Consider the following 25095-nt stretch of genomic DNA (forward strand, 5'->3'; position numbering starts at 1 on the left):
ACATTGAATGAAGGCACTGTCGTGATAAGCTGCTAGGCGCTTGCAGTAACCTGCATTTGCACTAACCCACTGAGCTATCTTGTGTGTACTAGAGCCTATTCGAAGCGTGGAGGAAAATGCTGACATCAACCAGGACTCTCGAACTGGGTGAGCCTGCATGCTTGCAAGGGGTTAATTGCAAAGGCCTTTTCTGAAGACATAAAACATCTAGCACAAGAGGCTCTGTGCAGCCCTTGGGAGTCAGGCATAGCTTTGCTCGTCTTCGCTCTGCGAGTCAGGTGCACTGATAAGGCAAGAAAGCAAAACACAGTGCCCGAAGCCTGGGAGCCAAGGCTGGCTGTTTCCAGTCTTGTAACTTTCCAAGCAAAAAACATGTTTACTGCCAGGAGGGGAGAGCCTAGAAGCTTCTCGAAGAGCTGACACGTCATGATGATTGACGTGCAGCTCCTAATAAGAGAACTATACTTGGACCAGGGAGGGGGGACTCATCCTGGACTGTTGGGAAGACGCGCGTATCAAGGACAGTGCCTGGACGACCAGCTGTGCGCTATCAGGGCCGAGGCTCCTAACATCACATCCCTGCTCTGGTGTAGGACTGTGGGGGCTTGGCCAGTCCTCCCCTCCTCTGCTGAGGAGTGCCGGGCACCTGTAGCGGCGAGGGTCCTGGGTGTGATCAGATCGTACCTTCATCTACATTTCATTAGGAGCGTAAGACCAAATAATTGCATATTCATCTGTGATTGATAATTGGCATTATGTAGCTTGCACTCTCTATTTCCACATTATTATAAATTGCTGCTTAGCTTTCATTAGTCATTGTAGATAATAAATGCAAGCATCATATTCTGTGTGATTGGCTTTTTTCCAGACTGAGTTCATCGTGCTTCTTAAACTTTATTTGTGTGGGAAGGTAATTAGGAGTGATTTACTTTGCACAAAGGGCTGGATCCCAGGGAGGTGCGGGTACTGTTTATCACTACAGGCACAAACAGCCATTATATTATCCCAGGCACATATCCATAACGTTTTGAAGATTGAAAAACGTTTGTATTGCATCAATTGTGTGCTATGGGGATGTGCGTCATTCAGATATCCAAACCTTAAATGAAATGCACCAGACTGTGTGAAACAAGCGAAGATGCATGAAGAGTAGACTTTTTCCAACCATGAAACATTTCAGAAATTGGGGGAGTTTTAAAAATACGTTTAGCTTTGTTTCAAGCTGGAGCATCTGCAGTTTATACCATCAGCCGTCAGAAAGGGTTAGTACAGAAAAGACAGTATTGTCATAATTAATCTGGTCAGATCCATTCCTTCTAAAAAGCGCCCCTTCCCTGGTCCTTACCTGAGATTGGAGGCTCTTGCGCCAGTCCCGGGACCCCAGCCCTGGCTCTGAGGAAAGGGAGAGACAGAGTGGGCGGTGGGGGCGTTGCAGTTGTGGCGTGGATGATGGCCGAAGGTCTGCCATTTCGTTCCTGCTCATCATCAGGTCAGGACAGGAACCTAGATCCCCAGGGAGAAAAAGAGTGTGGAGATTACAACCTGAACAATTATCAATAACCCAAAGATTGCCATCATGACAAAGAAGAGAGGCCTCCGAATGTAGACATCCATCTTGATTGGGGGAAATCAACAGAACACTTGACACTAGAAACGTTTATGGGCTTCATTAGTTATCACAGGAAGGGTTGATGCATGGACTTTCAACCTTTGGGTAAAAAAGGAATTTGTTAGCATTGTCTAAGGCATGTCAGATTTTGGTATGGTGGCGAGGGGTGGACAGCAAAAATAGTGTGAGGTTTTAAACTAAAAGGAAAGGTTTTAAACTAAAGGAAACCAGAAGACCTAGTCCAAGTTAGCCCCTATTCTGCAAAACATTGTTCAAAGGCTAAAGCTCCCTGCTGGATATTTCCAGGATATCACATTTAGAGGGTGTTTATTATGAGCCATCATGCTTGATTGTTTTGCTAGTAGTTCTAGATTCCTGACTTGCCTCATGGGCTAGAGATTCCACATGCCCATGAGATAAGCACTTGCGACTCCCTCTGGCTTTAGAGGAACCGTCTGCTAGCAAATACACAGGAATCCCCCTTGGTTGCAGGATGTCCACAGAATATTACCAGACAGGAATGCCTCACCCCACAGCATGAGTGCTTTTCAGAGTAAAGTTATTCTCACCAATCGGCCAAGAGCTGCCTTCCAAGGCTGAGCCACAAACTGTCACAAACTCCATTTGATTTGCTTTTATTGCGGTTCTCTGGCTGCAGTTAGGCCCTAGTTTGTGGCCCCCAGCAGGCTTGCTAAAAGCTCCTCCCCCTTCAAGGCCCTCTGCAGTTAAAGCATAGATTTGGCTCTTTGCAATATACCTCCTAATTGAGCTGGTGGCTTCCCCTGGCCTCAGGAGTCAAACAGAAAAAGGGAAGGGAGGGGGCACTGCAGGGGCATGGGGAGAGGCAACTACGGAGCAAAGGAAGAACAAAACGTTAATGCAGAAACAATGGCTGGAGAATAAGTGGCTAGTAGTCACTCGAGGCAAGGAGAGGAGCACATGGGAAAAGGTGCTGCCAGGGATGAGAAGGCCATAAGTGAAAACATTCTTAGTCAGCAATGCTACATCAGGATACCTTGGCCAGCAAGTATTCTCCTGTACAAACTAGTCAAATGTTAAGAGGCTGGCTCTGGGATTATGGACATTTTGTGTCACGTCTTCCACCAAATGAAGCAGGGAGGACAGATAAAACTTCCCTTACGATTATGTGGTTCTTGAATCCTTTAAGCAAAATGAAGTGAGAACAGAAGAAGCATCATTGAACTGTCAACTAGACAACATAATGCCTAAAGAGATAATTCAGAGACAGGAAGATTTGAATTAACAAACCAGATCAAACATATATAATTTAGGATTTGGGAGTCTCGAGATCTCAGAACTGCTGGAGGGGCTGCAACCTCCATTGTGGCTCCTGGCTTTAATGCATCAATGCAGTTTCTACAATACAAAAGAGGTTTGGTACAAAGGATAGCAGTCCCTTAATGGAGATAATTCAGCACAGAACTGATGGCCAATTCTCCAACCCAAACAGTTAAAACTGTAGTCAGAAGCAGGAATTCCTCTACTGCAAATGCTACAGAGTGACACGAAAGACCAGCGTCCAAACTCGTGACGCTGGACTGCAAACACAGAAGGCATGCCTTATAAACGCTCAACTGGCACCATGCAGCCGTGAACTAGTATTTATTATCCAAAGAGTGGTAACAGGAAACATCTGATAACAAGCAAATGAAAAGGGGTATAATCTATCATGAAGAATGATTAGTGACTGACCTATTAGACAGGTTAGTGGGAAATCACTTTATTAAAAGGGTCTAATGAGCAAAAAGGTTATTTTGGGTTGGTGACAGAAGACGCCCTTTAGACTGGGAATCCATCTGCACATATCAAAGAAATAAGTCATCATTTTCTTCTTTTTTTTTTTTAAATCACTCATGTCTGGGAGTAGACCTTCAGGTTCCTAGCCTTGGATCATCTCTTAGGATGTGAACCCAATACTAGAAAATTTCAGAAAGCGTTGGAAACCTTTTCTCTCTTCATTTGTCTGGCTAAGCCTGTTGGTTATACTCGACTGTTCCAATAACAGTGCCCTCATGCCTCAGGGTTTGAACCCTTTATAAATAAACATAAATCATCCAGCTCCAAGGACCAGTGTGTCGCAAAGCTTCTTTCTTCCTGTTTTCTGCATTGCCCTACACAGGTATTAACGGTCTTTGTTCCTTCGCTTGTCGCTGCTCCCATTTCCTCGCTTTCTCTCCTGCATTGTGATGCCATGACAGCCAGCTCTGGACCATGATCCTGCTTAGTGCTTCTTCCCCACACTATGATCTACTGACAATGCTGCGAACTATCTCGACATAGTGTTGCTTCAGCACTCCTGCTCCTTGTTGGTACCCCCTGTCCGCAATTCTACTATACAAGCGAGAACAACTCTCATTAGCTTGGCCCCAAAGAGTCAAAGTGGTTTGGTTGCCGAGCACTATAAGGTTTTTACTCATCATTGGGTTTTATTCAGTCAGTACCGTCCATCTGTCTGCTGTCCTTACCAGCCTTGCAAGGGTGGCGTCAGAAAGCAGGTGGTGACTTCCCCATCAAGGAATCCCATATCAAGAGTCACAAGGTATGGCACGTCGTTGATAAAGGAAGCAAAAATAAAAAAAATCAATTTTTTAAAATAAAAAACGTTTTCTACAGGAAAGGGACAACCCGGGCTACCAACCGGAAAGCAGAGTGGTGAAGAGGAGCCTAGGGGGAGGAGTTTGCTGAGGGCAAGATCTCAAGCAAAAAAGCATGGGTGCTATATCCCCAAGATTGTGTACTAGAATAGGAAACCAAGGGGGGGTCGGGGGGGAGATTAGAAATCATACAGGGAGGCCTTCAAGATTTAACCATCGGTACCCCATTAATAAATTAGAACCCCCATTTTTTTCTAGTGCGATTTTCCTAGACCCTGTAGGCAATAACCCAAATGGCACAGAAACCAAGAAAAGTATGCTCAGGACCATAGACGAAAAGAACTCTGGGAAGCATATCCATTAGATTAGAACGCCGATACCTTATTCGTTTTCTCTAGGCTTTGACTGTTTTATTAGGATTGTTCTCAGAGATGAATATCCTGTTTTGTTGTGGAAGTCCCCTTATCGCCATAGGAGTTTATCCCCTCTAATACCATCCCGACCAAGTCAAAGGTTTGGTTGAATGACACATCTAACTCGCGTGTTCTGGTGGTGTCTCAACCCACTGCCCAAAAGGAAAACCCAGATCTGTGTCCTCCTCTGCTGTCCCATTTTGAAAGGGAGGGACTGATCAGTTTGGGGCCCGATCTATGCTCTAGTGATGCCAAATGCCAGGGACAGTGTAGATTCCTCCCATCTAACACCACATGGAAGGGAGTGGCCTCATCAGTCCCTTTTCCCTGGTGGTCACATAGGAAGCAATGGGCTGGATCTGTTCACTTTTGAGGTGAACCACATCAAAGTGGATTTGTCTCCTTCTGGTGACCAAGCATGGCAATAATGGGTCACCATCTTCTGTGGGATCCTTTGACCTTCAAATTCAGAATTGGACATTCAGTGGTTGACATTCTTACTTACTCATGAATAGTGGAGGGGAGCGTGGGATCACGAAAGGCCATTAAGGAAAGACGGATCCAGTCCCCAAAGCACTACAGACGAAGATGGACAACTTTTGCAACAAAGTCAGAAAAAGTAAATCATATTGGCCTATAGAGAAAAAGAAAGAAAAAAAAAGTTCCACAAAGCTACGCCCCGCCTCCATTTGAAATGACAACCATGCCCTAAAAAGGAGACAGTAGAAGCCAGATGACAAAGTTAGGAGACAAGCCTCACATGAGAGGACAGTCACAGAGGGATGGAAATCAGAGAAGTGAGGGGTATCAGTGTGAAGGATGCAACATCACCATGTTGGCAAAAAAGAGGGGAAATAAGAGGAGACACGAGTGAAAGAATGATTACGCAGCAAGGCATCAGGATGGATGAAAAGGGGTTGTTTATGAGAAAAGGAGTTTACAGGGGAGGAAAGGCATTATAAGTGAGGGGTGAGAGAAAGTATTATGAATATAAACATCCTGGGGTGATGGTCTGAGGGGTGGGGGGGTGACTTGAGGTTTTTTCAGAAGGTATGTGTAAGGGGCGAGGCCTTATAGGGTAGTGGGAGATGAAAGGATAGGGGCATATGAAGAAGGTGGCATGTGTAATAAAGGGATCAAATCATCGCAGGGCTGGTTGCAAGAAAGTAACGGGAGCATTATGGCCTGCATGGTGGCTGAAAGAGCTTACATAGCAAAAGACACAAGTAGAAGAGTCTGTGTAGCATAGAGTCAGAAAGACTGAAGTTAGAGAAAGTATAACAGAAAGGAGGGACAAATTGGCCACGTGATCCTGCCATTGTGGCTCCATACCTGTACAATGCTGAGACAGCGGGCCTGCCCCAGGAAGCTGTAGGGACAAGGGCATTGTTTGGGTTTTCTGAAGATGCTTTGCAATGATTCCTGTGAACAGAAAGGTCACATCAGTAAAATGACATAAATCTACTAGTTAACACCCAAGGATCATCTTCCAAAAGAAAATGATTGCACAAAACACAATCTAGCCAATGAAATGCATCAATGAGGACAAGACACAAGCACTTTCAGAAGGACGGTAGACAATTCTTTTAGGAATGGCTTTTGACCACCTACAAGTTCTCTGTAAAACTAGGTTGAATCACTGTGCTCACTAAACTTGTTGCCCATTTTCTACCTAGTGTTGGGGGTCAAACATCATAAATGCACAAATAAGAATAACTGTGAAAACCAGACAATCTCAGAATACAAACATTTTTAAACATGGCGTTTGCAGAGACAGACATTCTGGCTTAAGGGGAAATGATCACCTGACTGTTTTGCAAGAATATATTTTACCAGACCAATTTTTGTGCTAAAAAAACAAAAACACAAGATTAGTAATGTACCAGCATGGCACTTTATTGATATAAACCGCAACCGTAAGTCACCTATCAAGAAGGGAGCAAAGAACAACTAATGTACCAGAGAATATGGGATTACTGCAAACTTTTTTTCTCATTTTTAACATTGCACCGTTTGTTATAGCGTCAATGAAAGGTAATCCATTCAGCACACTTGGGGCCAATGGCTTCCAGGTCAGCAGTCACACCCCCAAAGCCTGCCCATGTGCCGACAAGAGTGGTCTTGGGGACAATGCATAGCGCAGTGGGCATTCTCCTAATCTTTTCTAGCTCCTGAATACACCTGGGCAGAGGCTCTGTAGGCACCAACTGGGCATGTCCAAAGACACTTCCAACAAGAAAGGGACGATTTGAGAGCCTTTCAAAAGTTCAACACGTCATATTGGATGCTCCCAATGCCAGAGCGCTTTTAGTGAGTGAATAAATGAGTTGATGTTGTTCAGTCCAGAAATTGACTGTGACCATGGGCTTTTCATCTATGCTATGAAGGGAGTGAATTCAGAGAAAGTGCAAAGCTAATTTAGGAATCATTTCAAGAAAGTAACATATCAGGTCTGGGCATAACACAAGGCTAGTTAATTTTGTGAAGGGAAGATAGAATTGCAGCTTTCATAATCCAATGGAATCAGATCAAGAAACAGTGGAGGAAAGGCAAAACAGAAAAGGGGCATTGAAAGCTGACCTGCAACTTTAATCTTTACCTTCAATCTGGAGAGACTGACATTCTGCCGCATTCAGGAATGCATATTATCAGTGCTAGGTGCAGTATCCTGGTTGTTTAAAGTCCACCACCAAGTGGAATCAGACATGGTAGCCACTGGACCAGTGGCAAATTAAGAAGACGCAATAAAAAAGGCCGTTTGCGTCGGAGCAGGCAGAAGCTGTACCATGCAGAGCAATTGTTGCGTCAGTGCGGACAGGCAGTGGGCACCAATTAGTAGGCCTTCTAGCTGTTGCGTGAAAGCCAATTGCACCGAGGATCCCCAATGCCCACAGTACTATGATCTGCACTCTGAATAACATGCTTATCATGGGGTCACCCTGGGGGTCCGGCTCACATTTCCACGCAGACACATCCATGTGTGTATTATCATCTCATAAGTGCCTGCATCACGTTCTCACCTGTCACCCCATTCTTCCTGGTGACCGGCTTCTTGTCAAGATGCTTGAGTGGGGCGATGTCTTTACCACGTTTCTCCATCGACTCCATGCTTCTAAAGCCTGAAAGAAACAAAGATAAATAAGAGGTTTCAATTCACAAGAGGCACACTCAACAACATGTCAATGTCATTGCATGGGATCAGTTGCTCCCAATGTCTTAGACTTCCCAGCTTTTTAAATTCCACAGCGGGTACATTGGTCAGGGCAGTGGGAACGAGAAATACACACTTAAGAACTCCGAAAAACAAAAATAGGGCATAAAAGGGAATGTTAATGTTAAAGGATATTTGTACCGCGCACTGTCACCACCGGAGTGGTCCCCTGGTGGCTCTGAAAGATAAGGGGGGTGGGGTCAGTTAGTGGGAATAAGATGGAAAAGTGCAAGATAGCAGTGATGTGCTGTTGGCAGCCTCGGTCCGGTGGGTCCATTGGCTGGGTGTGGGGTGTTTTACGGTCAGCAGTCGTCGTGTGCTGTTGTGCGTGTCTATGTGCGGTTTGTTTTGTTGTTGCAGTGTAGTGAAGTTTGTGCGGATTGCTGCGTTTTAGGCTTGTGGTTGTGTTTGGTTAGAGTTTGAGAGGTGTCTGCAGAGGGATGAAATTGTTAGTTGAATGGTTAGTTGGCATTGCTGTCCTTGCAATTATGTCTAGGTGTGATGCTTGCTATCATTCACTATTCCATCAGAGTGTGGCACTTGCTAATTTCAATATTCTGTCTAGACGTGAGGCAGGCTAGTGATCATGATTCCATTCAAGTGTTGCACTTGTCATGATTCACAGTTTCATCTAAGTGCGGCGCATGCTAACACTCACATCTCTATCTCTGGTTCCGGAAGCTCCTCAAGATCTTCGTCTTTGCTTCTGCCTTCGCTCCCCCTCTCCCCTGCTGATCTGCTCTCTCTTGACACTGTGCACCTGGCCACCCTCTGTCCCCTGGGCCCAGGTACCTGCTCACCCTGCCACCCTCCTGCACTGCCTCCCGGCCACCCCTTGCAGGGGGGACTGTATCCGTACCCATACAGCCCCCCCCCCATTTTTTTTCTCTTCGTTTTCTGCACTTATCAGACTACCCAGTCTGCTGCCTTAAACACAGCACTTGCCGGCTGCACTACCACTGTTTATTGCCTCAATGTTCTATTTATTATTTATTCTGCTCTCCTCTGCTCCGCACCTTCCACACTCCCCCTTCCATGCAGTTTTTCCCTTTTTCCCTTTCCCATGCACTTGCGCGCTCTCAACGTCACTGGGCCTAGTAAAATCATTGTGTTGTGTTCTCCCCTGTTCCCCTCCCTTGCCTACTCGCGCTCTGAAACACTTGTGTACGAGCGCGATACAAATAAAATATATCATATCATAGATGCTATGCAGGCCAAAGTTAAGAATTCCATCTAAGTGCAGCACATGCTAACATTCATAATCCTGTCTATGTGTGACGCAGGCCAAGGTTAAGAATTCCATCTAAGTGTGGCACAAGCTAACATTCATAATCCTGTCTAGATGTGACGCAGGCTAAGGAATGCAGATTTTATACAAATAATTGCTGTTTTTACTTACACTTTTCTTAGGTAAAGGTATGGGTAATGCGAGAGTAAAATAATAAAAATACATAGAATCAGTTGTCAATCCACTAGTATAGCTAAACCTCGCCCATTAGATGAACCTCACTATTCCATGTACTTCTAAAATAAATCTGCTTGGTTTCAGACTTACAGTCTGCACTGGTCCACCATGCCTAGGATGTATGACACAAGACAGACTGATCTTTCCAAAAACGCAGCCCAAGCTGCTCTCTGCAGGAGCCCTCACTCTCCTAGAGGAGATGGGGATTCCACGGCCATAGGTATCTAGTACATATAGATGTTCAACCTAAAATATTTCCTGCTCTTCACTTCTGCAACGATCTGCCCTACTCGCGCCTCTATCATTACTCTGCAATTTCGCTTTGAAGGCATCCTTCCTGAACTTTTGAAAATCACGGGGATCAAACACAGATTCAAGAAGTGTACACAGGATCTAAATATTCCTGTCATTATGAACCAGGGGCTGGGCTCCACTTCAAGCAAAATGGTTTGGTTTTAGTTACCACAAAATGGCAATTCTTCCCCAAAACCATTCAGCCCCATAACCATACGCAACCAGCATACGGAATCAAGCCCAGCACGTGGAACCAAGAAGGGTATGGTAGAAGCTGTAGATCTCAGAAATGCCAAAGAGCAAGGCTCCAGATAAGGCGAGTACCAGGCCTTTTTACGCATGAAAATCCTGTAAATATGCCAGCTTTATTATTTTCCTGGGTACATTTACACACAGGTTTAGAGCAGAGGGCAGTGCAAAGGTCAGGTTACTTGACAGAAACCAGAAGGCTTCTTGTAATTTTTATCTACATGGATGTGATTGCAAGCTACCTCTGAAACAGAATGCATTTCTCTGAAGCCTTTCAAAAAAATAAACTGCACACTGTGATAAAAGGAATGGTTTCTTGCCATTCAGCAGCATTGTGCATGTTTTCCTACAATTTTAGTGTTGTATAATTAGTAAGATGGAAAACTAAGTTGCAATTGAGAATTATTATTTTTTTAAACACGTTATGCTTTTTTTCCAGTGAAAGCAAACCAGTACTGCACAATTGTATTTTTCAGAGTTTCGGTGCTGTGTGCATAATCATGCAGAGGCAGTTCATTTTTACACTTCTAATTTAATTTACAGTCCAATTATAAAAACAGTGTGTAAAATGATGACTATGCACAGTCTAGTTTACACCCATTCAACATTGCAGTCAATGGGGTACATTACTATAAATGGTCAGTGACAGCAGAGTCTTTGCTCAAGGGTGAGTAATTGTCATTACACTGATCACAGGTGTTCTAGCCTCTCAAATCTTCAAGAGTACAAATAAAACATCCAAAACCGGACTCTCAAGTGCAAGCGCTGTTCAAAAACAAATGAAAGTTACATTGGTAATTGAAATAGAAACTCAGCAAAACCTGTCCCTGTGATAATCCTGATAGGTATTTAACTTTATGTAGCGCTTCATGAATGGTTTGTCATACATATAGGTACTGTGATCATTATACCTCAGTCGATACTCAGTTAACCAACCTCTGACAGGTGTTAGCCAATAAGATAGCTCAGCTGGTTGAGCACTTGTTGCTGCAAACTCTGCGTGATCTGTGGGTTGCAGGTTCGAATCCCGGCAAGTCCAACTCAGCCTTTCATCCTTTCAAGCTCGATAAAGGAGTACCGACTTTGGTTTAGTGGTAATTGTGATAAATATGTTCTATGTACAATGCTTTTCCAAAAGAGCTATATAAATAACCATTTGACCACTAGATTAGATATAGAATTTAGCATGGAGTCCTTGCCTCTCTGCACTGTTGTATCATACCATTAGGCAGTAATAGCTCCAGGAAATTAGGACTTTCATTAAATAGCAAAAGACAATTCTGCTATCGAATCACAAAACGCACAATGCAAATTCATGTATGCTTTAGTGATTGCAACATTTAAATATATATATATTCTGGGCTTATATATTTTTTTTTTGTGTTTAATCATTAAGATTTTTTACAAAGTGATGATGTTGAGAAACAGATTCTCTTTCTCACAGATTCTTTAAGAAAAAGAGAAGTACTTTTAGTTGCTAGGTGTCTGACAAGGGGGGGTTTGTGGCAGTAGTACAGAGTTTACATATTTTACGATGTTAAAGGTTGCCAGTTGCCATCGTGTTCTGTCCCCCCCTATGAACTTAGCCCAACAATTTTCTTGGTTGCTTAAAGCAAACTCGCTTAGAATGTCCGGAAGATATGATGATCTTACACCTCTGGTACTGGGACACTCAAGGATCAGGTGACAAATTGATTCTGTTACTGATTGATCAGTACAAAAACGACATTCTTTTTTCGATAAGCCTCTAATGAATAGGATTTAGTTAGTTTGTAAGAGGTTCAATCTCGCTCTCATAATCAGGTCTCTCGCTGGTTTTGATGGAAATTTCTTAATGTAAGGCTGCACTTCGTTTAACCTCCTTGTATTTGGTGGCAAGTGCTGGATTAGTTTGTTTTGCGATGCTATTTCTTTAGTTTTGATCCAGTCCAGTTCTTTCAATTTCTTTTGTATTTTTGTTGGATTTACGAACAGAGTTTCTTCGTCGCATTGCACTGATGCTAGATATTCACAATTCCGGGTACACCAGACCTTTAACATTTTGTTGGTTCCACTTTTAATTTCTCTTAGTATCAAGTTATGAATTGACTGATCTTCTGCCATTCTGCATTTGCGAAATAGCATCAAGGAATTGATTTTTACTGTGCCTTCCAGAGATAGTAAACTTAGTTCCTGTCTTATCACTGCCATAGAGGTGGAATCCGGCAGGGCTAGTATTGATCTCCAGAATTGTGCTTCAAGTTTCAGCCAAAATGTAGTTGGAAGAGTTGGCATTGCATCTGCCCCATATGTTAATGATGGAACAACCTTTTTTTTGTAAAATTCCAACACATGCAGTAACGAAAAGCGGCCAAATTTCCTGTAATGGCTTTGCCTTGCCTAATCAGTTTTAAGTGCATCTGCATTGCATTTTCTTTTTTCGAGCTGTCCAAGATCACTCCCAGATATCTAAATTTCCGGCACCTTTTCAATTGGTTCTTTCGTCAGGTGCAGTGATATCTTTTCCGATTTTTTGGAGCTGATTGAGATAATCATGAATTTTGTTTTTTTTCATTTATCTCCAAATTGTTTGTCCTCATGTATTCCTCCAGACTGTTCAGCTGCCGCTGCAATCCAATTGGAGTGTGATCCATTAAGATTAGATCATCAGCGTATAGCAGTCTATTTATATGGGCGCTTCCTATTTTGGGCGGAAAGCATCGAGTCGACAAATTTACTTCTTGTAGATCACCCAAGAAGGCCAGGAAGAGCCCAGGCGCCAGGGGACACCCCTGCTCGCTCCTCTGGCCATTGGAATAGCTTTAGAAAGGAGGCCTTGTGGAGTTAGCTTCACTTTCATGGTGGTATCTGTGTATAGCGCCTTAATTGGGTCCAAGATATCTTGTGGACATGCCCAGGCTTCCAGTTTTTTCCACAGAAGAATTCGGTCAACACGATCAAAAGCCTGTGTAAGATCAATGAAAATGACAAACAGCCTTGGGCCCCCTTTTAAGACTTAGCTCTTTAGGGCGCTCAGTAACAAAATGTTAGCTTAAGTCCCCAGGTTTTTTTTAAAGCCCGTTTGAAGGTAATCGCTGCACGGAGCTGATTTTGCCCATAAGTTAAATTCCTCCAAGAGCAGGGAACCAAAGACTTTTCCAATACAGTCCAATAAGGCTATTGGCCTGTAATTTGCCGGGTCGGCTTTGTTCCCTTTTTTGAAGACAGCTACCACAATGGAGGATTTCCATGAGGGTGGGATAGAGTGTAATGTTGCACATCTCTTAAAAATATCACTCAAGAGACTTGCCCACTCCGCTGGAAAGGCTTTAAGATCTATGTTGGTTACGCCGTCTGGACCCGGAGCTCTCGAATTTTTCAATTTCATTATTTGTCTTGTTATTTCTTTTTTGTCATTTAGAGGTCTCCATGCTGTTGGAATGGTCTCTTTAGCTGGTCTTGGCCGTGTTTGCGTCTTCTCAAAAAGCGTTTGGAAGAAATTCACCCATGTCCCTTCTGCGATGTTTGAGATAAACGCCGGCACAGATGGAGAAGAGGCCATTTTTAAGAGAGACCAAAACTCTCGGGTATTGTTAGCTGTTATTGCAGTTATGATGTTCTCGGTGTCTTGTTGGTATAAGGCCAAACGATGGTTATAGACCCAGATTTTATATTCTCGTTGACCTTCGTTCGCTGCCTTGATTGCGAGTCGTGTACCTAGTTTACTGGCTTGTCGTTTCAATTTTTGCATTTCTCTTTTTAGTTGCCACTTTTAGGTCATACCTATGAACATGTGATCTTTTGGGATCCTTATTTCCAGTTTTATGGCTGTATACGAGTAGCAATGGAGAATAGTCGATCTGTTTTTCAGAGGTAAGCTCTGACTGGGTGTTATACTTTGACCTGAGGTCACAGATCGCTGCTGCTGATAGCTTCAGTCTTGAGCGTTGATTGTTGATACATAATGGTAATCCCCCCATAGGTTTTACCGTCCTTTTTCTGGGCCACGTTGCACAGAGGAGATTGTGGTCACTTGCTGCTGTTTCGATTACTTCAAATGCCGTCACAACTGATAGCAACGTTGTGGATATGAAAATGTAATCTATTGTGGCCGTTGTAGACTCTTTTCCAAGTTCGCAAGCGCGAGGGGTCTGGGAAAACACTGTTTATGTTGTGCATTTCTCTAGATTTCATCAATTTGAGCCAAGCCGTACCTCTTTTAGCTGTTGCGCTCATGGAATCGTGGGGTGCTAGCTTGTTTGAATCTTGTATGCACGTGGCGTTGAGATCACCACAAATCATAAGGTAGGGTGCCAAATGGACACCTATGGCTTCGTCAATTGCACTTTCCAGCATTTCCAGGTACTCTAAATCAGTGAGGGTCGCCGGGTTCCAATAGGTGTTTGCAATTATAATTACTGGTGGCTTGCCTTTGTCTCCCTTCTTGATACCCTCTAGCCATATGGCCTTGACCAATAGCAAAGAAGGGTTACTGATCAACGTTTTTTCCAAAGTGCAGCCACTTCCCTGTCTGCAGGCTATCAGAAGCCCCGAAGATGGTCGTCCCCTTGGTCCTTTTTTTGCTGGAGAGAACGCTATTTCGTAGCCATCCAATGTTGGTTCTTGTGTCCCACGTTTCTTGGAGGCACAGTAGGTCGTAGTCTGCTAATTTTATAGGTCCTTGTACTGTCAAATGAGTATGGCCTCTGGTGTTCCATGAGCCTATACGGAAAATTTGCCTGTGTGTTGCTACTTTGTCGTTTGCCACTCTTTAGATTTTGCTCGTTGGATTGCTATCTCTTAGATTCCCTTTGGAGGGCTTTAGGTAGCCAAGACCAAATGCTGTGCGACGATTTTGACTCTAGATTAGGTCCATTGTTGTCTTTGGCTTCTACTTTCTTTATAGTTCTCGTTATCGTAATGACTTTGCTTTTATCACTCCCTCTTCTGGTACTTCCGTTTTTTTGCGTCTCATGCGTGTTGTTGTCCACGCTCTTGTCATCTTCTTCTGAGAATTGTACAAAGTGATGATCCTGGAATATGTCCACGAAGTACTGTTTCGTTTCTGTCTTTTTGGGCCGGGATCTCTTCCTCTTGGTTTCCAGATTTGGTGGGTGACCTTTTTCCATAACGAGTCCCTCGCTGAGCTGACTTGGAGTTTCTTGTTCTTGATTTAAGCTCCTCGTCGCGCCTAATTTTTGGCATCAAGGCAATCAACCTTGACGAGTCGGCAATGTCATAGCCCATTCGTAACAGCGATTTGGTCTCTTCTTTTAACAGGTCACGCACCCCTTTGGAAGAGAGGTATAGGTGGGATATGGCCTTTTGATGTATCTTGCTGGGGTCGACAATCAATAGGTCCTCCGTTTTAATAGATCTTAGTTTCGGGATAAAGGCAAAGAGCCTTAAAACTGACCCTCTATTCAGAATCACGTAATCTTCGTTCCCTGGGATCTGTTCCAATTTGATCACCCATCTCTTTTTCTCAGGGTCAGTCTCCTTTATTTTGATGTTCTCCTTTTTTCTTAGAGGCTGATCATTTCCCCTTTTCTTCTCATGTCTTCTGTTTTCAACTGTTACTTTATGCGTGTGATAAATACTTGGAGAAGCTCTGTTAGACCTTTTCCGTTCTCTAGGGTTCTCCTTTTGATGTAATTCCCGGGACTTCTTCCCGATTTCCCTCGGGATAGGATCTTGTGGTCTCGCCTCTTGCATGCGATTGCAGTATTCTGATGTCCTTGAGTCCATCCATCCTTCTTAGCTGTCTTCTTACATCGATCTTCCAATGTTAAGAAACCGTCAGCTTTCGTTTTTTCTCTAGGCTTCTTTTTCTGTAAGGCGGTCGCAAGTGTGGGGGATGAAATAGCCTCCCCTCTATTTTCATCCATTATATGTTGGCTTAAATTCATCATTTCCTTGTCTGCCAGGAAATCTTCTACCGACCTTGGGGAGCCTACAGGTCTAAGAATGACCTCGGGACTTTTAATTTGTGATTCAGTTTCATTCTTCTCATCCATGGTCGGTTTAGGATCACCTTTGTTCGAAGTACAAGCTGTAGATGTAGAGGATCTAGTAGCCTTCGTGATGGGCACTTTTTTAAACATTGGGGCCCAATGGAGTTTCATTGCCCGCCAGCACGATCGTATTTATACGTTCTTTCGTAATTGCTTTTGTTGTTTTCTCACCGGTAGTTTGATCACGTTGTCCCAATGTTACTTTTCTAGACTTTATTGCACTTAGGTTGTTGTTTGTTGACTCTTCTGTAATACATTCCTTCATATTGCTAATGCACAGGCCCCAGATACTTGAGTTTTTTGTCACACTTTGTTAGTCTCCTCAGTCAGATCAATTATTATTTCTGTTTGAGTGCTACTAGATGTTTTAGTTTCCAGGTGTGTAAGATTGCCTTGTGTGGATTTGTCAGAGGAGCGTGATTCTAGCCTACCTGAGAGCAGCGCTGCCTCCAGTTGCTCTCGTGCCAGGATATGAGCCTCCAGGCAGATTAGTTTTTTGTTCATTGTAGTTTGAATGTTACTGTGGTCATTTAAACTGTCACTGATTGTTTCATATAGCTTTAAGAAGTGATTTAAAGCTATTGTAATTGCTGACATTATCGAAAGCATGTCACCTTTCTTCGTTGGTGTGCCTGGAGGTGACAGGTTTTGTTGGCCATTGCTTCTTGTTTTCTCTTGGAGTTCCTGTATCCTGGGCTGTCTCATTGGTTGGTAGATGCCCTGGCTCCCCACTGCGTCAAAGGAATGTCTTCGAGGATTCTGTGGTCGTACATTTTCATTTATGGTTGAAGAACTTATTGAAGGTAAGTTTACATTTTCTTTACTACTTTTTTGAGGTCTTTGTTGAAGGTTCTCCAAGCTTGCAGGGTCTTTTAAGTTTACTGAGGTCGATGTCCCCTTGTTTGTCACAGGTGTTTGTTCCTGTGTTCATGTTTTTCTCACCAATTCGATCTTCTGTAAGGTGCTTGTCGTTTTGTGCCATGATCGCAAGATCTTTTTGACTTACTGGAGGTGAATTCAAGTTTTCAGGACCTGGGCTTTGGAAGGGTGCTGTGGTTGCTCCTGTCGATCTGTTTTCCTCGCAGCTGAGTTTTTTCGTGCGGGACGCTATGGAAGATGAGTTTAGGGGCTACGAGTGTGGTAAGATCTTCCTCTGTTGTCTGTGGGCCTGCTTTTGTTTGGGCTGTCGCATCGCCCCTTGACGGTGTTGCATCGTGGATTTGGCCGGTTGGAGCAGAGCTCAATTTTGATCCCACTTTCTTGCTTGGTGTCAAAGACCTTTCCATTAATTCCTCGGGTCCCATGTTTTCTTCTCCTCTTATAATGTCTGGGGGGGGTCTCCCCAAGGAGTAAAGTTTGTTTGAGGCTCTGGCACATCCGTTCTACGATGTTTCGAATAAGGCCAACAATCCTTAACAGCCTGGAGGATTTCTGCGTCTGAAAGTTCCTCTATCAATGGCCTGTGTGTTTTGTGGGAAGGTTGGAAATAGTTTTTTTAAATTATATCTTTCATTTCGATCCCCATTTTGCTCTTTGAGCATACTATTGTTTTGGGGCCCCTCGCGGGATGTCGCTCGATTTGGTACTTTTCCTTTTAAATTTCTTTTTGGTGCGGCTTTGTTTTTACTCAAAGAGTTCCTATTAATCTGTCTTTTCTTAGATTTTCCCCTATTTACTGTGTCAACCTGTTGCCTTTTTCTTTTTAGGCATTTGTTTCTTTCGACCGCCAGGGAGTCTGGGGCTCCTAGCTCCTGCTCGCTCTCCGTAGGGCTCACCTGGTCGGCCCTGACCTCACGGGGTACCTGGGGAAGGTGGATCATGGCTTTAATCAAGACTGTTCATCCTGCAAACTCCTGGATTTGTTTGGAATTTGTAGGAGGGGCCCTTGGGACGAGCTCCTTTCCTTCTTCCCAGTTTATGTTTGGAGGTGGGGCTCTAAGGGGCAGCCCCCCCCTTGTTAGCCTCCACGGCCCTTGATGACGTAAGCTCGTTGATGGGTATTCTATCCCTTCCCTGCACCTCGGGCGGCTTCCGAGATGCATTTGCCTGGGGACGCGGAGTCGAGGCAGAGGAAGCACCCCCCCTCTCCCACTCGTCCTCCGCTGCTGCCGGCTCCACTCCGTACCCCTCCTCTTCTCTCCATACGCCAGTCCCAGTTACCGCCACAACCGTCGCCAAGTTAAGAGCCCCCGGACTGGTGGGCTCTGGGTCGCCAGCCACGCTGGGGGAGGGCAGCGCAGGATTATGCTGATTGGGCAGGGGGGGGGAAATTCTGGGACATTTGTCTGTGTCGCGCTTTGCATAGGTGACAATGTTAGTTTTGAATGGTTCGTGCTTTCATTAGGGAGCGTGATAACAGTTTTATGAGGCAGTTGTGATCGCTCGCCTCTTTTGCCAGAGACTGGCTTGGCAATCACAGCGTCCGAGCCTAGGCGTAGTCGAGAACTGCGTAGTCTCCTGATGTCGTCTTCAGCTTCACACACAGAAGGTGTAGGGATCATTCCTTCATGCCTTCCTGCCTGCAGGACTGCACCTATTCAGCACCTACTCCGCACCTACTCAGCTGGAGAATGGAGTTTTTGACTGTTGAATTTGCTCTGCTTTGCTCCACCCACAGTAGACACTGCAAACAGACTGCTCCAGAGTAGACTGCAGGACTGCACCTACTGCTGCTTTAAATATATACAGGAGAGGTCAAATGGCCAGAAATAATGAAAGGTGTATTCTGTCACAATGCAGAAAGCTACCGCATAGTAATGATTTCCATATACAGTTTTTACACACGTTGGCTGGATGTCGCATACATTTTACTCTTGTGAAGGAGAAAAGTCTTTTTTACTCTCTTAAAATCACATTTACTCACAAAGTTTAAAAATAGAGAGTAAAATACTCCCACCTCAAAATCTTATCTGGAGCACTGTCGAAGAGTATACACTAACTATTTGTCCATAAAATAATACCTCTCCCTTCGATGGTTTGACACTTTCTCATTAACTAGTCTGCCAGGGCCATTTTCCCACCCTCAAAGTCCTTGAATTAGTTCCTCAAGTCTCTTTAACTTCGCACATTCGTCAATATATCCAGGTGCCAACTAGTACATATACATAGAACCAATGGCTTTCATGTTCCTCCCTGCTGTTGATTCCAAAGCAGGCAAAATTAAAAGATTTTCAGCACACCATGGATTCTTGTAAAATATTTCCAACTTCGATGGAAAGCATGGGGTGGAGGGGGGGTCAATAAACTAAGTCTTAGCTTTTCTGAGGCACTGAAAGGATTTTCTTCACTAAGATTCTTTAATTAGATGCCATGCATTTCTAGTGTATTTTTGTCAAGTGGATTAGAATAGCATGACTGCCTCTTAGCGAGAAAGAAAAGAGATCAAACAGACTGGGAAGATCAGTCAGACAGTATTAGCAATACGAATCAACCACACCCTGGCACAGTGAGAGCAACAGTAAGTGCTTAGGGTGCCTATGTTTGTCCCGAATTCCCATAGGAAACGATTATAAGTTCAGCCCAATCCAGCAGCATCGCTCATACGCCACCCACTTGTGCAGCTGTGTGTAAATATGACAGTTGTGGTACTTTGTTAGTAAAATAGAATATGTTGTTCTGTTTAATGTCAAGCCAGCGTACAAACATGGTGATTTGATGCCCAGATCATGGACTGCATACTACAGACCAAGAGGTTACACACACAAAAAACACCTGGAGAGTCTGTTGGACCTGACAAAGGCAAGGAACATGGATCATGCCCGACTGAGTTTAACCCTACAGCCACCTGCAGTTATTTACTGGTCTGCAGAATAAGGCCACTGGCTGTTAAGAGCTCAAAACAGCACCATGTGCCCAAGTGATTCAAGGAAACCTGTTTTATAGAAGAATCTGGCCCTTGCCTTGGACTTGTTTTAAACACAAAAATAGCACTTCACGAAACCATGGAGCTTACAACACCAGGTTAACGCCACCTCCCACAAAGGTGACTAGTATATATTAAGGACAAATCAATAGAAAAATGAACAGAAAACATATTCCACAAATAGCTCACATAACACAAACGCCCATTAAGCAGCCAAGAGACCACTTACCAGACCAAAGACCATCACCAGAATTCCACACACAAAAATACCACACGATACTGGAGCAAGCCCCGATAGTGAAAGGCCAACACCTCCAATACAAAGCCATACCGCTGCTCAAGCCCACTCCCTGAAAGCAGTAGTTACTAGGCATGGAGCCAAGGCTCACGCTTCACTTTCTAGGCTTACGGAGAGTGTTGCCGAATCACACCCAGCAGAGCTCGTCATCAGAACAAAAACTAGATTTAACCTATTTTGAGGAGGTAATGGGGGCAGGAAGAACAGGCTACCAGTTTGTTTGTTTTATTCATTTATAATGTGCACCAGACCCGGGGGTAATAGGGCGCAGCAGTAAAGGATATGCGAGGCATAGGTTACATAGTTACACTTATAATTAACAATATATACAAGTTGTATCACTAGTAGAGAGAATTATATACAGAATATTAAACAGTTTGCAGGGAGTATATCATCAGTATAGTGGGGGATAAGTAGTGCTGGGTAGCTGATCAACTGTTTCAGATGGTTAATGTAATTGGATCTGAATTTCGGGTAGGAGTTCTCCTTGCGTACAGTGTGGGGTAGTGAGTTCCATACTTGGGGTGCACGGACGGGGAAGCTGGCGCCTAAATCTAGGAATAAGTGTGTTGGCATTGGAGATTCTTGAGGGGCTGGAGTATCTTTTTTCTACAAATCTGCCAGTAAGGTAGGGAGGAGCCATGTTATTGAGGGCTTTGTGAGTGAGGGAGGCTACTTTCAGTAGTATTTTATCTTGGGTAGACAACCAGTTGTTATTGCGCCTTATCTTAGAAATGTGTGCTCGTCTAGTGATACCAAGGGCAGCTCTCAGGGCGTTATTTTATAGAATTTGAATTTTGTGTATGGTGCGTTTGTTGGCCCCGATATATAAGGCATTACAGTAATCGAGTCTAGATAGAGCAAGAGCTCTAGCTAGGATCATGCAATTGTCATTAGAGATAAAGTGTTTGCCTGCTGTGATAAGCTTCCATGTGTACCCTGTGGCCGAAGCCAATGAGTTCACCTGTTTGTTGAAGGAGAGGGTAGCATCTAGATGGAAGCCTAGAGTCTTCACTTCCTTGGCTACCTGAATAGTGTTCCCGTCAATCTCAAAAGCAGAGTAGTTCTGGCTTAGTTTTTTTAGATTAGAGTGGTTGCCCAGAATGATTGTTTTGTCATCATTCAGGCATAGACTGTGAGTGGCCATTCATGCCTGGATGACGAGATACACCCTATTTACCAAGGCCAAATCCTCATTATAATCCCCTGAAAGCGGGAGGAGAATCTGGGTATCATCTGCATACTTAGTGTAGGTTATACCAAGAAGGTCCAGATCATCAAAGAGGGGCTTAGTAAATATGTTGTAGAGTGTTGGAGATACACAGGATCCCTGGGGAATGCCGCATAAGATGGGGATTGGGTCTGCTGCGGGGGAGAACACCCTCATGGTCCTTTTGCTGAGGAAGGATTCAACCGAGGTTATGGCTTCTTTGGAAAAGTGTGCCGCGGAATTGAGGTGGTTGCAAAGGACTTTGTGGTCTACAAGGTCGAATGCGGCCGATAGATCCAGGAGTAGGAGAATGGCTAATTGACCTTTGTCTCTTAGCTCATCAATTTGAGCTTTCAGATCAATGAGAGCGGTCTCGGTTCCATGTTGCGGACGGAATCCAGACTATCTTACACCTAAGAGCTTGTGACATTCTAGGAATTGTTGGATTTGTGTATAAGCGATCTTCTCTAAGTTTTTAATAGAAAGGGGACTGTCGTGATGGGGCGGTAGTTGGTAGGAATGAGGGGGGTCTAAGGATTGTTTTTTTTAGCAGTGGCAGTACCCAGGATTGTTTCAAGTTGGACGGCACAATGCCTGAGGTGAAGGAGGCATTCACAAGTTTAGTTATGAAGGGAGAGAGTTCTCTCGCGGCATCTTTTATAAGTTGTGCAGGGCACAAGTCACCTTGGCAGTTGGGGGGCTTGAGGGAGAGCATGACTTTCTCCACTTCTCGGATGGATGTTTTTTCAAATCTAAATTGGGTGGTAATGTTTTGTTCCATAGGGGGCGGGTTAGTGTTGGTTAAGGGCTGCTTTCTTGACCGATTTTCTTTTTTGGAGCATGGTAACTTTGTTGGCTGGAGCTTGTTGCATCTCTGTGCACCAGGCTTTATCTTTTATGCATATATCTGGGCTGGGAGTAAGCGACTCTAGTTCCTTTAAGATAGCAAACGCCTCCCTCATACTTGAGTTGGCTGAGGAGATCCGTTTGTTATACGAGATGCGTTTGGCCAAGATAATTTCCTTCTTGTATTGTGAGGAGATTTCTATGAGTTTGTTTTTATGGTCATCTAATGGGGTAAGTCTCCAAGTGGATTCGCAGCTTCTTTTGAGTTGACAGAGATCTTTCAGCTCAAGGGTGAACCATTTGTTAAGGATGGCTTTAGGTTCACTTGGTCTACATTTTAGAGGGGCGACGTTGTCAAGAGCGATTTGTATGATTTTGTTATATTCATCTACGAGCATCTTTGGGTCTAGGTGTTCATTAAGTTGTTTTGGGTGGGTAGAATGGCAGGAATAACTTTATCCTTAGTAATATTTTTTTGTTCCTGGTAGGGCATGAAGGTGCCATGTTTGGTGTAGGAATTGGCCTAGTGGTAAATAAATCATAGGTTATCAAATAGTGGTCTGTCCATAGTTGTGGGGAGATGGACGTAATGGCTGCGAAGCAGTTATATTCTGCCAACCAGTCGAGGGTTCTCCCTTTATTATGGGTGGGTGCCATCATTTTTTGGGTAAATCTTAGTTCATTGAGGATATTAGACACATTGATGGCCTGTTTGTCTGAAGGGTCGTTATAACATAGATTAAAGTCTACAAGAATCAAAAGTTGAATGGAGGTTTTGAGATTAGTAGATAGTAGACAGTTAATGTCTTCTTCAAAAGTGCCCACAGTACCGGGAGGCCTATAAATGAGGTGGATAATAAGGGTCTGGGAGTTGTGAAGTGGGAGTTTGATAAACTCCTCCGAAGTATGCTCCAAGTCTGGAATAGAAGTGGTTCTCATGTTGAGGCCGATTTTGGCAATGATGGCAACACCACCACCTTGCATGTTATTTCTATCTTGTCCCAGGATGGTGTAGCCTTCTGGGATTGCTAGATATAGTAGGGGTCCGGCTGCGGCGTGCAACCAGGTCTCTGTAATGGGGAGGAAGTCCAACTCATTAGCCAGTATGAGTTCACAGATGTCGGTTGCATGCGTTGTTAGGGATCTGGTGTTTATTAATCCACCTTTGAGTGAAGGGATGTGGTGGTGGTTTTAGTTCGATTAGTTTTGATAGAGGAGGTTAGCGATGACCTAGTTGTACGATTAGTACTGGTGTGTTGTGTGATGGTTCTTTTGTTGGCGACAGGGAGGGATCTAGTCAGTGGCTCATGTAGTCTCGCGAGTCTGGCTCTCAGTCTGGAGTTTCTGGTAGGCGGACGACAAGGTAAGCTTAGTGGTTCGCTGGTGTATTCAGTCCTGGGTCCATTGGTGAGATCGACTTGCTCCATGGTGGTGCAGTGGAAGGTGGCTGAATGGGTGGGGTTATGTTGGAGATTCTTGGTAATGAGGTGGAGGATAGTACCCGAGGTAGGGCAGGATAGGAGCAGTAGGTGGGTGATGGACCAAAGGCAAAGTGTTAAGATGCTCATGGCGTATCGGTAAGGGCTGTGGGGCATATAAGCATGTGCTTGGATGCATGCGTCAGCTAGAGGACAAAATCAAATGGTAGGGCACAAATAGGCTAAATGCAAAAGTAAAGTATAGGGCACAAATGGGCTCGATGCAAATATCAAGTAAAAGGCATAAATGGGGCTAGATGACAGAAACAAATGGTAGGGCACAAGTGGACTATGTTGATAGCAGTGGTAAGTGCAGGTGGTTGCATGTTTGCAGGTGCCTCTGGGTACATAACATTACTGCTTAAATGCTGAGGTTGCTGAGGTACAATGGCAACAGCAGGCTAGATGCTAGTGCAAAATGATCAGAGTTTACACAGGGAGCTCTGGACAACAGCAGGCCCATTTAGCTCCATTAATTCAGTTAAGGCAGTGGGCTGCAACATTGGCATAGGGGCCAGATACTTTAGGGCATGGCGGTCTAGATGCAATATGAGGTGGGGGTAGCGTGTCTAGGTAAGCTAGCAGTGTACAGAGAACCTTGTGACAGAATCAGAGAGCAGACAAAGGCGTGTGCGAGGGCACAAGGGATATGCTCAAAGAGCATGCAACTTTCACAGTATGACATTGCCCCACTCTAGGTGCCTTACTTTGTGTGACAAAGCAGCACCCTGGCCTTGCCAGGCCGGGATCGGAGGCCTTCTCAGCCTGGGGTGGCAGGCTTACTTTGGGAGAACTCCAGAGCCAGTCCTACCCCAGAAGTGCACAGAGGCAGTTGAGAGCCCAAATGACTGCCCCAAAGTAGCAGTCTGTTTCTTTGCAGTATGGAATTGCCTCACCCTATGCTTCTAAAACAAAAGCAATTCCAGGTGGTTTCTCCCTTTTCCAGACACGATCAACCAAGATAAATCAGCATAGACAACAGATCTGTCAGCGCTCCACGACGAACACACAACCAAGTGGGCCAGAGAGATGGTCCAAGAGGAGGGGGCTCCATAAAGCAAGAGTTATGAATTGTTCAGTGGAGGTCCGAGGCGGTGGTGTTGAAGGACCAAGAGACCAGCAGTAGGAAGGACAGTGGTGAGGATTGTGGATTTGGTTTTTTGGAGCAGGTGAGGCATTGGTTAGTGACTGAAAGTGGTTCAGTGTTGTGAGTGGGCGTGAAAGAGTGGTAAGTGTAAAGAGTGTGTGTGAAGTGATTCTGTGAGTGAACAGAGTGTTTGAACAAAAGGTCGAGTAGGGAGTTGGAGGGTAGAGGGAGCTAGTGGGAACATCAAAAAGTAGAGGTGGGGCAAAGGAATGAGAGATAGCAGAGGGACAGAGAAAGGAGAGGCAGGGAGTAGAAGGACTGGAGGTGTATAGAGTTGGCAGCAAGAGAAGCACATCAGAGGAAGAAGAAGAAGAAGAAGAAGAAGGGAAGAAATCATGCAAGTGTCTGAATGGCACAATCCACTTTTAGACCACCATCCAACAAATAGTGATGGAATAGTTAGAA

General features: G+C 44.4%; 1 protein-coding gene across 1 annotated transcript in view; it reads right to left on the reverse strand.

Annotated features, from left to right (window-relative positions):
• Positions 1–25095, reverse strand: part of LOC138503884 (uncharacterized) — a 226116-nt gene that overhangs the window by 56523 nt on the left and 144498 nt on the right. Inside the window, exons 2-4 of the mRNA XM_069623948.1 lie at positions 7658–7756; positions 5970–6059; positions 1346–1503 (exon numbers count right to left, since the gene is read on the reverse strand). Coding sequence (XP_069480049.1) covers positions 1346–1503; positions 5970–6059; positions 7658–7756 — 347 coding nt within the window. The remainder of the gene's footprint in view (positions 1–1345; positions 1504–5969; positions 6060–7657; positions 7757–25095) is intronic.

The sequence above is a fragment of the Ambystoma mexicanum genome, chromosome 11 (assembly GCF_040938575.1).
Source record: "Ambystoma mexicanum isolate Mex_15411 chromosome 11, UKY_AmexF1_1, whole genome shotgun sequence".
Taxonomy (NCBI): Eukaryota; Metazoa; Chordata; class Amphibia; order Caudata; family Ambystomatidae; genus Ambystoma; species Ambystoma mexicanum.